The 17,726-nt window shown below is 42.5% G+C and overlaps 1 protein-coding gene across 1 annotated transcript in view; it reads right to left on the bottom strand.

Moving 5' to 3' along the window:
- The window catches only part of unc5a (unc-5 netrin receptor A), a 122,362-nt gene that overhangs the window by 32,606 nt on the left and 72,030 nt on the right, over positions 1-17,726 (bottom strand). The window contains exons 3-5 of the mRNA XM_029512206.1: positions 8,900-9,043; positions 7,216-7,319; positions 5,825-6,005 (exon numbers count right to left, since the gene is read on the bottom strand). Coding sequence (XP_029368066.1) covers positions 5,825-6,005; positions 7,216-7,319; positions 8,900-9,043 — 429 coding nt within the window. The remainder of the gene's footprint in view (positions 1-5,824; positions 6,006-7,215; positions 7,320-8,899; positions 9,044-17,726) is intronic.

The raw sequence follows: 17,726 nt of genomic DNA, 5'->3' as shown, positions 1-17,726 counted from the left end.
GATTGGCGATGCAGGGAGAAATTATAGCCTTTGCATGGTGTTGGTTCCAAATTTAAACTGATTTCATTCCAGCAAATATTCATTCAGTTGACAGCATTTTTTTTCCCCGAAGGAGGAGTAAGGCATATCCATCAGCGTGTTTTAGACAAAACGCAAACAGACTGCAAGTGCAAATTAGACAGAAAAAGCAGCAAAATATATAAATAAATAAATAAATAAACAAAATAAAAAAAAAATTTCCTGTAACCCATTTCAAACATCTAATGCTGTAAGTTAAATACACTAGAGAGCTAATAACCAGCGAAGACTTTTATTCTATCTAGATAATTAATAAACTCTTGAAACAAGACCAGCATTAAAGCATGCAATTTTTATAATGCAGATCAAAAACAAAGGCACTGTAGAGAAAAAATGCCTCTCAATGCTGACTTAAAAAATAGAGAACACTACTTCTGCATCCAAATGTCAGCCGTGTCTAAATAAATAATATGATGCTGATCCGCAGCATTACAGCCCCCCATGCAGCTCATTCTTCTGAAGTCTCTTCCCTCTGAAATGGACTGAAATCACCATCTACTGTGCTTCCACTGTGTTAGACCTGTGAAGTTGGGGCTGTGTGTGTAAAGTTGGTCGGCTGGTCTCATCCGTTCCCCCTTGCTGACCACGAGCGACTCTTATATGAGAGCCTCCATTCAGACAGATAATTCATATTTGTTAAGCGTGAATTTGATGAAGCAGAGTGAGGATTCAGATGCATTTGGGGCTTGTTGTTGTTTGGCTGTACGTGCACTGGGTGACAAAGGATGGGACGGGTCAGTTCATCTTCAGGGACCTCAGGCACGTCTGAGAACACAACAGAATGGCAGTGCCACTACTTGTGATTGGAAACAGCAGCCAATCATGCCCTGGCTCTGGCATGGTGGACTTTGGCCTTGAGGGGAACCCTCTCTGGGTCCTGACTGTTGGGGCTGTGTATGCCGCTGATGCTCTGACTAAGGCAGGGAATGAGGGAGAAAAGGCGGCAAGGGTTCCCCTCTGTTACCAAACAACAGGGCGCATGGGAACAGGGTCATGCCACTGCAGTGTCTCTAATCAAAAGAAAAAAGGCAAGCTTTCTTCTCTCCCAAAGTCTCAGTAAACTGTCTTCACAGGGCACAATGAAATTTCTGTCACAGCACCCAAAGGGTTGAAATTACACACTTTCTCCTTGCAGGGCTGGGGAAAGATAGGAGAGGGTTGGGTTTGGTCTAACAATAGCAGCTTGGACTGACATTAATCTCTTTAAGCTCATGGAGGTCAGCATCCTGCTTTGCTATGGGGGAATATCAAGCATCCCTGGACACCCCTCTAATTCCATTACTCGTTTCTCCGGCACTAATAATTCCAAATCCATCCAGATAGCGCCCTGCATTTCTTTGTCTTTCTCCTCCTCCTGGTGTATTCCAGCGGGCAATGTTACTTACACACACGCTTGACATCCTGTGATGTCTTAACATGGGAGATGTGTAACACAACACCATGATTCACTGAGGAAGATAACCTTTGTTTTAGACAGGGAAAAGCAGTCACTGCTAGAGGGATTCGATTTCCCTTTTTGCTTTTTACCAAGTGTGGGAGTTTTCTCATGTGGTCAGCAAGGCTGCAGTTCTCTGGCTATATGTCCACAGACAGATCTGCTGGCAGCCAATAGTAAGCTCTTGTACACACTGTGGCTTTCTCTGCCTCTTTCTCGGAGCCCTTCTTCTCTCTCTCAGTCTGGGCTTTGTTCCTGCTCCCTTACACTGTACCTGATTCTATCTGTTCCTTTCCGTGCTTCTACCTTATACCTCCTTTTTCCTATACTGGTTTCTCTCTGTCACTATCTCTGCCACTGTCAGGGGGCTAATGTGGGACTGCAAATGAAGCAACTTGACTTGCTTCTCAGGCTACCAGTGATCGATTTGTGTTGCTCAGTATCAGGCAGGACGTTCAGCCTCTCTGATGCTCTCAAAAGGGAGAGAGGGAGGATATTGAAACGCCTTCAACTCCCCACAAGTAAACATAGCACACAGCCTGACATAATTCACCATTTTATAGCCGATATTTACTACATTCCTTGAGCAGCAAACAATAACAAATGTACTCAGACACAATACCATGGTCACTCACAATACCATGAGCTGGGGCCATGTCTCTTAAAGCAGGCAGGCCAAATAAAAGCAACGTCTGGGCACTGCGCAGGGGATAAAAGGAAATGTGAACAAAGTGTGATACCAATAAATCACTTTCAAGATGAGGCCTTACTGTGAAGACTAATAGTCTCTGACACTGCTGTGTAAGCGGTCTAATTGCAGGAAAGAACAGAAGCACTGACGTCTAAGAAAAGACCTGGAGGTGCAGGTACAAAAGGGCAGCCAACATAAAGATGAATTGATGACTTCTAGATGCAAACAAATGCAAAAAGGAAGCCACAGGGAGCCAAGCGCCACAGGACAAATAGGGTTGCCTGGGAGTTACCTGGACAGGTGGCCACACAGGCACTTTTCTGGACGTTCTGCCCCTCACAGGATGTGCCTCCATTCAGTGGCGTGGGGTTGGTGCAGCTCCGACTCCTCTTCTGCCAGCCACGCCCACACACAGCGCTGCAGGACGACCAGGTGGTCCACGTGGACCAGCCGCCGTTGACTGTCAAACCGGCGCCAGGGCGGGTGGGGGTGGGGGGGGGATGGAAGGGGTGAGGAAGGGAGGAGGTTGGAGGGAGGGATGGATGAAGGGACACAGCAGCCAGGATTACCCGACATGCACTAAGGAAAAGAGGAGTGCTGTGCTAGAATAATTGTGAAGGCTGTTACACTCGTTTGGTTCAGCACCGCAAGGTGAACTAATGGAAGACCAAAGGATGGCTGCTTCCTGTGTCTAGGTTGGAATTACAGCCAACTGCGGTGGAAACAAAATGGTTTCAACAGGTAGAAGAAAATAGCACGACAGCTTGCCATCATCTGACTTCAGACGCTGTCAATGAAACGTAACTAGTGGGCATTTTAAATATCCCTCCATATTTCAGCAACCTAATAGACGGACATGATGCAAAATTCTCACAACACATAACATAATCACAGAAAAGAAAAGCCATTTAAATCCAGATACTTGGACTCATACATTCTCCTTACAAATGCCAACATACTATTAAGAAAAAAACTAAAGCATATAATGGTTATTCCTGTAGTTCAGTGTCCTTTCCCAAATCCACCTCCGATTTCACAAAATTACAGGACAGTCTTCAAACTCAAGTAGTCTTTCAATTGTGGAGAACAGTACTGTATAATTTATTCCTCTTTCATGTTACAGAGTGAAAGCGAAGCAGCTCAAAAAGTCTCCAGTTTGAATTCCCTATTATTTGCTGAACCCAAGTCCATGTTCTGAACCTTAACCTGCTACAGGAGCATAATTGGCGCTGTATTGCTCGATCATGGCAGGTGATTTTATCAAATCGCACTGATTTAATCCTAACCAGCTCCTTCCTGTATTCACTTTGTTTGCTTCAACTCATGAGATAGTGAGATTCCTGATTCACTGACTTGAACAGCGCTGTCGTTTCTCCTCTGTACATACTCCCCTCCTAATTTCCCCCTAACTCTCCCCTGCGCTTGTCGTGGCTGAATCATTTCCTTGCCCCCTCCATGCGATTCATTGCTCACCGCGGTGGGGTAAATTGCCAGGCAACTCAGCCTCTGATTACCTCTTAGCACAGAGTGCAGTCGCACCAGCCAGGCCTTGTTAAAATGCATCTCTGGCCCCCTGTTGAACCCTTTGAAAAGTAGTGGTTATTATTACTTGCAACAGTTAGCTGCATCGGCTAGCATTCTGAAATGTGATGTTCTCAACTAACTGGATTTTTCTTTTCAGCTACGTAGGCATGAGTTCAAAGCAGTACCAGGTATTTTTAAGACTCCTCTTATGATAAATATTAAACTTGCAATAGACAGGCATTTATCATTTCGTAAAGCACACAGTGCCATGGAAAGAAAATGCCAGCATGCCAGCAATTTGTTCATAATTTCTTGAGTCGAAGAGTGAAAGAAGATGATTGACAATACAAACAAAGGCAAACAATAGCAGTGTAAATTCTCTTGTATCCGCACTCACGCCAACTCTAGCTTTGGAAGTCTTTCAACGACAAGCTAAATCAGTTCTAATCAACAATGGGAATAATCGTGCTCCTTTTTTTTTATGCTGGAGGCTTGCAGAAGTGTATGATCATGTGTGCCTTTCACTGTATGCTCCAAATTATCAGATTTCATTTGACTCTGTTCACCATGAAAGTGCACATGCCTCAATTTGAAACTACATTTACAGTCATACACCGTTATTTAAATACTTGGACCCCCTTCAGGGTCTGCACAGTTTGGTGAACAACAAAATTACCCTGGGAAGGAAATGATTTTCAGGGTTCTGTTGGAAGATCCAAAACACAATAATCTATTTTAGTGCGTTGCATTTTTCTGTTGAATATTTGTACCTTTGAAATATACACTAAATAAAGTTCAAACTGAAATCTGAATCAAACTCAAAACACCGGTTTTCTCACTGTGTGTGGTATGAGAAATGTCAGTGCCTGTAAAATAGCTCAGGTTTACTCATGTCTTTTTGCATACCGGCATGGAACCAGGAAGGGGTTTTCTTTAAAACAAATCCAAAAGCCCTACATACAACACCATCACGTCCACACGTGTCTGAATCTGAATTCACCTTACACCCTGAACTCCACTGAGATTCCTCTGAAAGCTTTTGTTGGCTGAAAAGGCAGAGTAACTGCAATCCTTAGCAGTAATTAATATTCAAGTGGCTACAACCTCAACATCAGAACTGCATGAAATATTGAATTTTGATCAAATAATTCCCACTGACACACTGATTCCACAAGAGATGAAAATACAGTGCGTATCCTGTTTCTAAAGTATTACTGATGTATTAATGTCATGAAAATGACCTCAGTGAGCGGTTCAGTTTTTGGTGATACAATTAATATTGCATACTAAAACATCTACAACATTTCCGTTATGTCATTTTAAAATCGTTTTTAACCCTTGACACTAGCCAATTGGAAATACTGTTGTGAATTTGCAGCATGACATAATATTGTCTTTTTTCCAATGAGCCATGTGTCAGACACCATGCCAAGTCATACATTTCTTACATGTACAAAGTTGCTTTCAAAATGTGCTCCCATGTGATTTCCATCTCCTGATTGCATGTAGCTGAGAAAAAAGAAAGACTGTAATGTATGCAAAACTTTAGTAGTGCCAATACCCAAGGAACCCTCTGTGATAAAAGAAATATGCTGCCTCTCTGCATTCTAACAAAGGTCAGTCTGCTTATCAAGCCAAGTCATTATTTACAGTTTGCTGTTAATTCAATTTTTCTTCTCACATTGGATCCACTACAGAGGAGGAGGAAGATGGCAACCCTGAGATTGGGGACTGCCAGCTTCAGCAGAGTGGCTGCCAGTAACATTTAGGTTGTGCTAATTAATGTGCAGATACACGACTGTGTCTTTATGCAGTTATTTATGATTATGTAATTCACTGCATGATGAAAAAGTTGTCACCATATGCCATTTATGTGTAACGCTGCATGTTATTAATTTCCTGACAGAAAAAGTGCTCCCAGATATTTCCCATGCAAGAAAACATGCAGAGGTTAATGTAGAAATGTGGGAAAAAAGAAGCAACATGCAAGCAAAACTGAGTTCATTTGAGCTGATTCTATGTTTGCATATTTTGAGGCTTTCAGAGCAGACCTGTCATTAGCCTGTGCATACAGAGCTTGGACAGTGATCACCTACCATAGACTAGGACCGTGGCAGAGGTGCTTTTACGGCGAGCGACGATGTTTTTGGCCACACATGTGTAGTTGCCCGTGTCCGCCAGACGGGCTTTTTTGATGACGAGATTACGGTCAGCTGTGATGAAAAAATTGGGGTCGCTCGCTGGGTCGATCACATCCTCGTTTCTCTGCCACTCCACCTGAAAATATGTTTCAGTGGTCAAAAATTCACCACATCTCAAAGGAAACTGTTTCTCCCTCCTGTGGCGCTCTACAGTGACCAGACGTGCTGCAGATGAGAGATTTTTATATGAGAGAAAAAAAAAAAAGCAATGCAGGTACTTCTTTTATGATGCAATCACATACAAAAAGAAGAATGCAAATGTAGCTTGGTATGACATTAATAGTGAGATGGAATCAGTTCATTTAAACAGCACTGATTTAGTTATTTACTCTTTGCGTGAAGGAAATGCTTTTTTTTTTACCTCTGCTGTCTGTCTATTGGTGGCTATTGGTTTGTGAGCGAAACCCATCGTGCTTTGTGTAGCTTCTGTGCCCTCTTGCAGAAGTCAAAGCTGATGTTATTCCTTTTTTGGTGTACTCTCAGATTGGCCCGCTTGTTTTCTTGCTCTCACTTGACCTTTCGCCGTTTTGAAAGTAGCTATATTGCGGCAGCATCGTTGGTACTGCCAGTTGTGATGCCGCATATAATTGGGATTCCTTTCTCTTGTGTGCTATCCTTGTTTTTCTGCTGTGGTGACTTTTGCTCTGATGTTCTTTTCTGCTGAACTGCAGCGGGCAGCATCCTTCCCAATTCCTCTGAAAACTGTCCCTACACTGTACAACTGCGATCTGGTCTGTGGACTGTTTGAGTGGTTGGCCTAAGCACCTTATGTTGTTATCAGGGCAGTTAGGGCCTATCTTGGACTAGGAAGATACTGCAGATGAGGTGAAACAGCTGGAGCCAGCCTGGTCCTCTAAACACAGACACATACCACAGAGAGACTTGGAAAGAGAGAAAGACTTGAGCAGAACGAGAGTGTATGAGAGATATAGTAAATGGAGAAACAGCAGAAGAAGATAGGGACACAGTGAGGGAAATAGAGCCATTAATTATGGATAGGCCTTTAGAGATGCCAAGTGCAGAGCGAAGCCTCCAAGCCTATCCTGAGTGATGTGACGAGAAGATGTGACATACGGATTCTCAGAGATGTAAGAGAGATAATAAATCAATAACTGGGAATAATTAGGGGTAATTTATCCGTATAGGGTTGTCTGTTCCCTGGTGATGCAGCATGGGATGCAGGGAGCTGATCCTGATCTACTTTTTGCTCCTTGTCATTTTGGTGAGGAAACGGTAAGCGTCTGCTATATGCGGGCCTATAAATATCTTTTGTATCCATGTCTCACCTCAGCTTGTGGCACTCCCTCGGGGGGATGGCAGCGCAATAACACCTCCTGGTCCAATGCCACCTCTTTACCCTGAGGCTCCTCCTCAAAGTTCTTTCTCAGGTCTGGTGGAAGAAACACAACCAATTAGGATATGCGTAAGAGCTTGTGAGGATAGAATGAGATTCTTCAATTCACAAAACTTGGCCTGGTGATATTTCAAAATTTTCCACTCTTGAAATGTCCACCCATGAGCATGTTGCACTCCAGTTGGCCCCTGAGCCACGTGGGGATCGGTGGCAGCAACCATGTTGCTTATTACAGGCTGTCTGGCTGGTTCAGAGATGCTTGTCTGCTGCCAGAGGGGCCCAGTCACAAGCAGAAGCAATTGCATTAGCCCTCACTCCTCCCCACCCACCCATTCTCTTCTTTCCAACATCCGCCAGCTTCCATCTGTATAAGAGCTTGGAGCAGCCGCATGAAAACAAAGCCCCGAGGCGCCTGAACAAGAGCTCCTGCAAGCCTGCCTGCCTTCATGGGGTTTCACATTGCATCTCATTGAATACTCTTACTGTGGTACCAAGTTCTGCCAAATATTTGTCCATATTCACTGGATTTGAATTATACAGGTAAAACTAGTATTGGTTATTTCTTGTGGGGCAAAACAAATTCAGGCCTATTTGTATCTGATGAGCTGGACAGGCTGCTGATGGCGAGCGGACTGGCACAAAGTTGATGCATTCAACCCCAGGTTTTGACTAGCAGAGAATCAACGTGTTATGTTGCAAGCAGCTGAGGGTGCGGCTGTGACCCTAACGGTGAATTCCTTTAAACAGGTGTTGACCCTGTCCTGACCAATCACATTGAGAGGAACTTTAAGACAAGCATTTAATTAAAGCTGATACAATGGAATTGGAGGAGTCTTGAGCTATAACAGTCCTGGAAGACTCAAATCCATGCAAATGTGGATGTGTGTGCGTGAATATCTTGAATGTGAGCCGATGAGAGTGTATTGTTATCGACGCCTGTGCGTGTCCTTATCTTACATCTAACTGACTTCGTTAAGCTCTCAAACAAGCCTGGGTAATGAATGTATGTTTTCAAAACATGTGGTGGTTGGGAGACAGCGCTGTGTTCGGCTCTGTCTGGAATAATGCATATTTATGTGAGAATTAATAGACAGAATGCTTTAAAATACTCTAATGTAAAATGGCTTCTTCTAATAAAGCTTTCAAGGCTGCAGCGAGGGATGTGTCTGTGTTCCCCAGACAGATTTATGATTGCTGCACAGCAATAAATTTCAAATCTGTTTTTATTCCAGTTACTTTCATAGGGATCATTGCTGATATACTGTATCCAGTGAAAAATATGCTCATGAATACTCAAATTTAGTGTTCAGACTGCCATCAAGCAGATGCATTACTGTTTCCCAGTCAGGGCCTGATATTTTCTTATTATAAGTAGCATCACAGGAAGAAGATTTAACTGAATTGTAATCACACTAATACACTGTGGTGCATCAGATCATAATGGCCCCCAGGCTAATTGTTAAATGAAACTTAGTCCCCCCCCCAAACCACCCAAACTGGGAAAAAAGTCATCTTGCTAATATCCTCTTAATATGTACTGTTGTGGAATATCTAAATACCTTGTTAAGCCTTTTCGCCTTTGTAATGACTCAGCATTCATTTTAAGACGCACTTACAAGCAATCCTGATATACGCCTTTTGACTCTTCTGGGTTCCGGTGGTGCTCCAGGCGACACACTGACACCAGTACTCATCGAGACCAAAGATCTTCTCCACCTGCTGTCTGGTTATGTCAATTGTCACCTGCATGACGGGCAGCGCTGCAAAAAGCAAACAGGAAACAGCATCAAGCCGGTGAACAGGAGGAGCTGAACGAGTGCAGGCTTATCCCCTTCAGCTCATTTGACAGCAGCGAGGAATGAAATGACTGTAAATATTCCTCAATGGGAAGAAAACAAATGAGCTCAACTGAATCCTTTAGTGGATTTTGTACCTTGAACTAAACCAGCAAAGTAATTTAAAAAAGCCAGGCAGAATAAACAGGCAGAGAACCATAATCATATATAAACAGAGCGCTTGTTAACTGAGGAAAATGAGAAGAGAGCCTCACAGCTATCCTTGGTATAATTTTGAGGACGCTAAAACAGCAACAGTTTGCAAGGAACATGGAAGAATTACACCAGCTCTCTACAAACAAAAATACTTGATGCGACCTGCTTTCCTATTATTAAATCCAGGGAAGGAGAAGGGTGTACAATCTATGGAGCATTTCCACAACATTGTTGATATAACTGAAGCTGCTGAAGAACATGGGGCAAAAAAATTGCTTTTTCACTTTTCGGTGGGAAAGCAAAGACAACTCTTCCATAGACAACAATATAGTGCTGTTGAGGGCTTGTCTTTTTTTATATTTGAGAAGCAATCATTCATTTCGTTTCCTTTTGACCTCCCATGCGGGACCTGTTATCCAGAAGTTTTTTTATATATTGAGCCATAACCTTGGTCCATACCATATGTCCTACTTTTCTTTGATGATTTCTATGATGATGATTAGCCTGCAATGTTTTCCTTCCATCTCTTTCTCCCTCTCTCTCTGTCTCTCTAATCTTTTCTCCCTGGGGCTTTTTTGGAGAGAGGGTGCTGTACCTTTCAGACGAAGACAGAGATTTTAACAGCCACAGAGGACACATCCCAAAGACTGACAAGCAGCATATACAGTGCTGTATATTTAATTCTCAAATGAGAGCCACTCTTCAACTGCAATTTACATAAAAGCACTTTGTGACACTCGCACACTCCCTTCACACACTTGATCTGTCTGCAATGATCACTTCCAGTCACAGACGGAAGCTGACTGAAGCTTGACTAAGTGGCACCTATCAGGCCATCAAACCTATACAGCAATTACATAAAGCACTTGTGCTGGTTATTCATCAAAGCACAAATTAGTTGTTTTTTTTTTTTTTTTCTTTAACAATTACAGGCAAACTGTGTTTGGAAACTGCAGAGACTTGCGTCAGTGTAAACTGACCAAGCTGTGACATGAGCTGTCAGGGACAAGAGCAAAGTGGTCCTACCCGCAGCAGGGTGGGCCACTGCAAGCACCCATCCCTCCGCCACACATTAGTGTGAAAGAGCCAGATTTCGCTACATGTGATCACAGTAAATGGGGGTCCATGTTCTCTGAATCCATCCCTGCGGCTTTCAGAGGATTGACAACACTGTGCATGAGATTTCACGGACATACTGTCATGTGTGTCTCACCAACAGCACCTCCCAAAAGAAGAAAAAGTGATACTTGTATATTAATATTGGCTTTATTAATTCAGCCAAAAATGACAACAAAAAAGGTTGATTCAGTTACAAACACGAGCCTGGATATTTGAAGATCTCACCTTCATTTGATGTCTTTCTTTCTCTCTGCAGTCCAGCTTTACTATCAGGTGTGTGTGTCTGAAGCAAGAAAGTGTGGCACAGACTGAGAGAGCACCTAAAAGCTAAAACGAATGGCTGAAGTAACAAAATGGGCACTACAGAGAATGAACAAATGGAGCAGAAGAAACCCTCCTTTCCTCAAATCAGCACCATGGCAGCATTTGATGTTCCCCATAAAACACAAGTATAGAACATGTTAGTGGACCTTACACAACGGGAACAACACTTGAATTCCCTCCCTCTGCCATCCAGACAACAGTCACAGTTATTCTCAGAGTAACATTATGTACCATCTAAGTAAGACGACAGTTTCAGCATAGAGAGGGAATCAGGTTAAGGTAAATTCATAACATGTGCATTAGGGATGGATTTAGGAGAGGAGAATTGTTATTAATGTAATTGTTTTTAATTTGTGTTGTTGTTGTTTGTTTTCATGTGTTCAGAATTAAACTCTTGACTGATGAGGACTCCAACATCAGTAGCTTGCATGCTACTGACTGAAGCACGCCCTTAAACCTGAAAGTTAAATGTAGCAAGATTCTGGGAAATCATTACTGGTTTGGATGTAAAGAACAATGACATATGCATATTACATATGCATATGTCATTTGGAAAGCATTTTTGAATACATACATTTCAAATTAGGCAATATGCCATGTTCCAAGTACTCAGCATGACTCTACTCAGACTAGAGATTCATTTGATTAATGCAAACCTTCCACTGTCTTTGAGCTAGAGGGTAAAGAGAATAAAGATCAGTATGGAGATGCTAAGCATGAACAATAGCAACCTGAGGTGAGAAATCCTAAGAAGAGCAATTTGAAGCTCTGCTTGCCAGGGTAATTGCATTCTGTTTCCTTATCTCTTCCTGTCTCCATAATTACCTACTTTCTGTGTCTGACACCTTCCAGTAACACTGCTGTGAGTCACCCTGTCCAATTTCACTCCAATTAATAAGTAGGACAAAATAATCTCATCGCTTTGTGGGGAAAAAAAAACTGTAATTTTAGAGCAGTTAATAATAATTGGACAGGAAGCTATTTGCCGTTGTTTTCCAAAGCCAATTCCATTGGGGTGGCTGCGAGTAAAACAAAACTTTGCGTGCATCACTCAAGGATGACTGATAAAAGTAGATTATTGATTCATAGAAAGCCATCTCTTTCTGGAAATGGGGCAGTGACACACTTATGACTCAATTACATTCATATTGATTTCTAATAGCATGCTCAAAGGCCTCCAAGATGTTAGGAGCAAAAAAAAGAAATTTACACTTGCTTTCCCGCAAGATACTGAGTGCGCACTTAACATTCCTGTTAAAAGAAAATTAAGACATGACATGATTCCCTTAGCCCTTGGTTTGATCTGCAGCCCATTTATAAATGAATTCATATCCCAAACCCCATCGAAATGACTGTGAAAAAAATTCAAAAATGGTGAGTATGCATTCAAAGTGTTATGAATTCTGGGCTCACAGCTGGAGCCCTGGTGAGGTCAGTTTCAGTAAGTGAAGCGGACCAACGTAAATGTCTGTACGGACCCATAATATATCTTCAAGCCTTGTATTGCTGTATGGAAATGATCAGGGACCAACAAACAGACGGATGTACGAACATTTTCTCTCACACACACACACACACACACACACACACACACACACACACACACACACACAAAGAGTGATATTGATGCCAATACCAATTGTCAGCTTATGTTTTTCGGGCATTTATTTATTTACTTTAGAATAGAATACAATTTCCTTTATTGTCGTCATACTTGGTGCATGATGGAATTGCAGCAACTTCCACAATACAGTGCGTAATCAAGTTAAAAAGCAGATAAAATCTGTACAAAATTGAATAGTATAGAAGAAAAGTAAATAAAATAGTTAAAGAAAGAGAATACACAGTATTATACAACTTTACACACAAACCACTTTCTGACAAATGACACATTCAACCTGTTGTACATGTTGAGTTTGTGCTATTGCTCTTCAGCGGGCCCTCAGCTGCAGCTGGAGACGCACACATCACTGCTGAACTACAGACCCACACCTGTCCTTGGGTAAATATCGTTAAACAGAATTTTCTTTGTATTTCATGTGGCCACTGCAGTATCATTGGATACCGAACACAGCGTGTGAGGGAAGTGTGACTTTGATATGAAAGGAAGTCTATGATCACAACACAGGTTTCTAATCAAGGCTTTTAATGAGTTTCACTAAAGATTTCCAACTGACGGTGAACACAATTTTAGTTAGTTGCTTCGGTTTCAGTGGTAGGATGCCTTTGCTAAAATCCTTCAAACTTTTAAAGAAGAAATATAAGTAGGTTGTGCTTAATAGCCTGTTAGATTATTAATAAGTATTTAGTAATCTTGATTAAGTTTGTTCCCTGCAAGGTTCCTTTCACTCAGCAACGTGGTGGGAGTTCAAGATAAATTCAACTAAGCCAGCTCGTCTGTCTGTGTTGGTTCATTTTGGTCTTAACCTGGAATACATGCATGAGAGGTGGCAGTACTTTCCAGCCTTTTTCGGTTTCTTTTTGCAGATGGTTCCTACAACCTTCAGTAATTTGACAAGACCACTGCAATGGTGTGAGAAAGAACAAAGGAACCAAAAGCTGCAAATCGTTAAATGCCGGACAATATTTCACAAGATATAAATTTTTAAGTCATACTGAAACTGAAAGGGGATCTTAACTATTCATTCATTCATCTTTAGTCGATTTTCTGTTTCCAGATCGCGGGATGCTGGAGCCAATCCCAGCTCACACTGGGTGAGGGTGGGGTACAACCCCATCACAGGGCCAACACACAGAGACAGACAGAGCCCAACAACCACTTACACTGCGGACAATTTGGAGTCACCAGTTAACCCAAACATGATGTCTTTGGACGGTGGGAGGAAACCAGGGTATCAGGAGGAATCCCACGCAGGCACAGGGAGAACAAGAAAACTCCACACAGAAAGGCCCCAGGCCGGGTACCGAACCCGGGACTTTCTTACTGTGGGGAAACAGCGCTAACCACTATGTGGTGCCCCGGGAACTTAAATATAATTTGGAAAATGAGTTAATCAAAAATCTGTGAAAGGTACAGAGCCTGTATCTAAAAAGGAGCATCAATAAAAACATCCAATCTGTGGACTCTGGGACTCGCACTGAGACAGTGAAGCAAACATTGCTTTGCCTCAAGACTTTCTGAGTTTTAACAAATAAAATTGAAGGAATAATAATTATATAAAAAAAAAGAGACTGGAAGAGATGCAGAGCGGCTGAGATCATGAATTAACTGACCTCACTATTGTATGATGGAGCTCATTGCAAAGTCTCCAGGCAATGGAGCAAAATAGAAGCTATTACTACATCCACTGGTACAAAAACACACACAAAGGGACTCACATTTACTGTAGCATGTTTCTTTCTAATCTGTGGGAAAACTAGATTATTTATACAAGCTCTCCACTCAAACAGTGACACGGACAAGAGCAGAGATCTCTCTCTCTGTGTGAGTGTTTTGTTTGTATGTGTGTGCGGAGGGCGTAGGATGAATCTTCCCCCTGGGCCATCAAGGGCTCAAGACACACGGGGTAAACAACATCGGACTCAATCCCGGGTGAGTCGATATTGGGCTTGTCTGAGCGCGGGACTTTATTTTTCTCTCGCTCTTGTTTTTGCAGACTGTGACCTCAATTCCATAGGGTCATTTGCTTATCAAAGGCAAGGACTGGAACTTGGAGGTCTTGACTGTGTGTTCATTGTAACCAAGGAAATTCAATTAGGCGGCATCCCTACCATGTGTGGGGCTGGGATTCATCAGTGGATATAGGAGGATTAGAGTTGGGTGACTACATCAGGGATATGCACCATTTCAAGGGAGAGAGTTCACAATGGTTGAGGGGAGACATCATAGATGAGCGCTTTAAAGAATGCACTGTCTGTACATCCTGGCAACCAGTCAAAAGACGACTCTAAGTGTTTCATTTCCTCCCGTGGTTCTTCTTTGTGTTGCGTGGCATCAGTGTCGTCATCAGCACCAGCAGTGTCCTGAGCCTCTTTTCAAGAGACCAACAATGCTGTCTTTCTTGGAGCAATTATTTTCCCCGCCCTACATGAAAGAAATGCTGACACCAGGACAGGTTGTCAGAAACCACCCACCACTGCCAACAACTTTTGAACTCAACAGCTTTCTAAATGTATTCTGAAAACAGGTAAATAACTGCCAGCCCCCCCTAAGATTTCCCATTTGCAAAGAGCCCAAAGTCAACCCCAGGTCACACTAAACCAAGGGCATAACCAGAGGTGGAAAGAGTAGTCAAAAAATTTACCCAAGTAAGAGTACTGTACATTTAGAAAAATATGACTCAAATAGAAGTAAAAAGTGGTCATCCAAATAATTCTCCAAGACGTATTTAATTAGAAAACTACTCAAGTACTGAGTACTTGCTGAGTAACAGCCGATTTATTGTTCTTTTAAATAACATATTAATAGATGAAAACATGAATTAATGCATTTGCCACGTGAAATAAAATATTCTTTTTTCAAAGTATCCTCCTCCATCCGACTGTAATGGTCTTTGATAACAAAATTATGAGACCAGAGCCTAGTAAAGAACACCTCAGCATAATGCTCAAACTAATCAAACATGCCAGGTTTCAAAACCGGTGACTGAAAAACCAGGAGTATATTCAGGTAATTACAATAAAATTAAAATAGAAAATAGTGAAAAGTGGGTGAGGCTTCTGTCTCGTCTAAATCCGAATTGCATGCCATTGTCTCAGCCACTGCTAAAATCCACTCTTGTGTTTGTGCTCCAGCGTGCTCACTATGCTCCTGTGTGTGTGTAACTGGCGCCAAGCTGCCATGCGACTGCCTGGCTATCAGACACAGCTAGTGTTTATATTTGAGCTGAGTAAAGAACACATAACTCAACTTATTCCAACATATGTTGGAATCCTACGTAGCCACCAGCTACGTTTGATTGGTGAAACACGGTCATGTGAGTCTTTGGCGATAAAAACTTTCTGATAAAACAAATGGCCAAAAATAAAAGTAGTCGTAGTGTTTCCTCTTAAATCTACTTGACTAAAAGTAAAAAGCGTGCGGTATTAAAACTACTGTTACGAGTAGTGTAAAAACTTAAGTAAATGTAACATGTTACTAGCCAGCTCCTGACGTACGTCTTCACACTCCTATTACCATGCAAAGTTATGTGGTGATGAGTGGGCCGCACCATCTGATGTGGAGCACTGGGAATGGCAGGGGGAGCCATAAGAGCCTGTCTCCTAACAAGGATGAGGTGGCCTTCCGAATGAAGCATGACTCTATTAAACAGCAAAAGAGACCAGATGGGGAGGGGGGGGGGCAAAAAAAGGATCCCTGAGTTGACAGCAGTCAGGCCTCCCACTCTGAGATGTTGGTGAGGTTGAGACTCAAGTCAGAGGGACATTGTTCTGGGTCAAGGCTCTGCCTCTGGTTATGACCAGCTTTTCAAGAGCTTCTTTTGATTGAGCTGTCCATTTTCCACAATGAATGCATGCTGCAAGGCCCCAGTTGATGCTCTGAATGTCGTTACACATTATTCATGGCTGACAAACAGGCATGCAGGTGGCTCTCCAATTAATCCGACTAGGCTGAGCCCAATGCCACTCCAAGGAGACTTAGGTGCAGTCCTCACAGCGAGTGAGAAGCGTAAATGGTTTAGGGCAGAAGAAATGCTGATGAAAGTTGGGGAGCAATATGCTTGCTTTGATATCCTTCTTTCACAAAAGGGACAGGAGATTTAGGTCCCTTTACCAGCCAGTTTCTTCAGATGGATCTGCACAGTGATAGCTGAGGAGATGAGATTTTGAGCGAAACTCCTTTCTGGGCTCAGCAGTAATAAGGAATAATGACGCACACACTTTGAATGCCCCAGGTGAGTGAACTCTTCACTTGGGAAGAAATTTCACTCCCATATTTGTCAGTGAAACAACACCTTGCTAAGTGCACACAGGATCTCACAACAAACCACTGTGCAGTGTATATAAAGGAAGACACAACTTGTGTTTTTAGTTGTGCAGGTGTTCACAGGTTTGGAATGTGATAATTAATTGATGTACTAAACTTCAGAATAGCTTATTCATGTCACTGAGCAAAGACATCACAAAAGAGATAATCAAATTTCCACTTGGATATCCCATATTTGCACCAGTTTGCTGTCCACCGTACGAAAGTCACAATTTATGGGGTCAAAGGGATATTAATTTAAAGCAATGGTTTTAGCTATTTACACAGGGGCGCCAATAATTAGTTTGCCTAACCTTTTCTTAATAGCACACACACACAGACACACATGGACAGAAAGGCCGTGCTGTGATTTACCACTGTGCCCTTATCAAAGCGCCCTCGTTGTAATTACTCTCCATCCAATATCCTGACCCTGGTGATTGGCAAGAGCAGAATGTTCTAGATGCCACAGCGTTCGTGCTGGGAGTGACTGGGACCTACTCCTTTATCTCCCACACACACCTTGTCCTACCTCGAATGAGAACACATCAGAGGTGAAGGCCTTGAGCACTTTGCTTCTGCTTCCATTACATTCTGCAGAGTGGGAGGATCTGATAGAACGTTAGCCACATGAAAGCCGTGATAATTTGCTCGGGCTAACATGTTTCTCTCCCCCTTGTCTGACATGGCCTTGGGTGCTGAAGAAAATAAGGAAAGCTGCTTCAGGTAAGTCAGCCTGGCTCCCATCTGGCTGCTGAGTGCTCTGCACCATACAAATTGCATTAGGGCTTTCCCCTCCTCTCCTCAGGATTGGTTGGTCCCTCTTGGGCCTTTGGCCAGCAGTGTTGTCTGAGTTAGAAGGCAGAGGTTTTTAATAATCCAATGAAGGTGTGTGGGTGAATGTAAATATCGAGCCCAACAACAAGCAGCATTCAGTAAACAGCCTGAGGGAACACTCCGGCTATGAAAGTCTTTCCACAAAACTCAACCAAAATGTTACACATTTTTGAAATACTTATTTTATTTACTTAAGCATTATGGGGACCACATAAACACATTGTTTGAATTAATAGTTTGAATTTG

The sequence above is a fragment of the Echeneis naucrates genome, chromosome 10, assembly GCF_900963305.1.
Source record: "Echeneis naucrates chromosome 10, fEcheNa1.1, whole genome shotgun sequence".
In the NCBI taxonomy this organism is placed as follows: domain Eukaryota; kingdom Metazoa; phylum Chordata; class Actinopteri; order Carangiformes; family Echeneidae; genus Echeneis; species Echeneis naucrates.
Note: the sequence above shows the minus strand (reverse complement) of the source record. Positions and strands in the feature narration are given on the sequence as shown.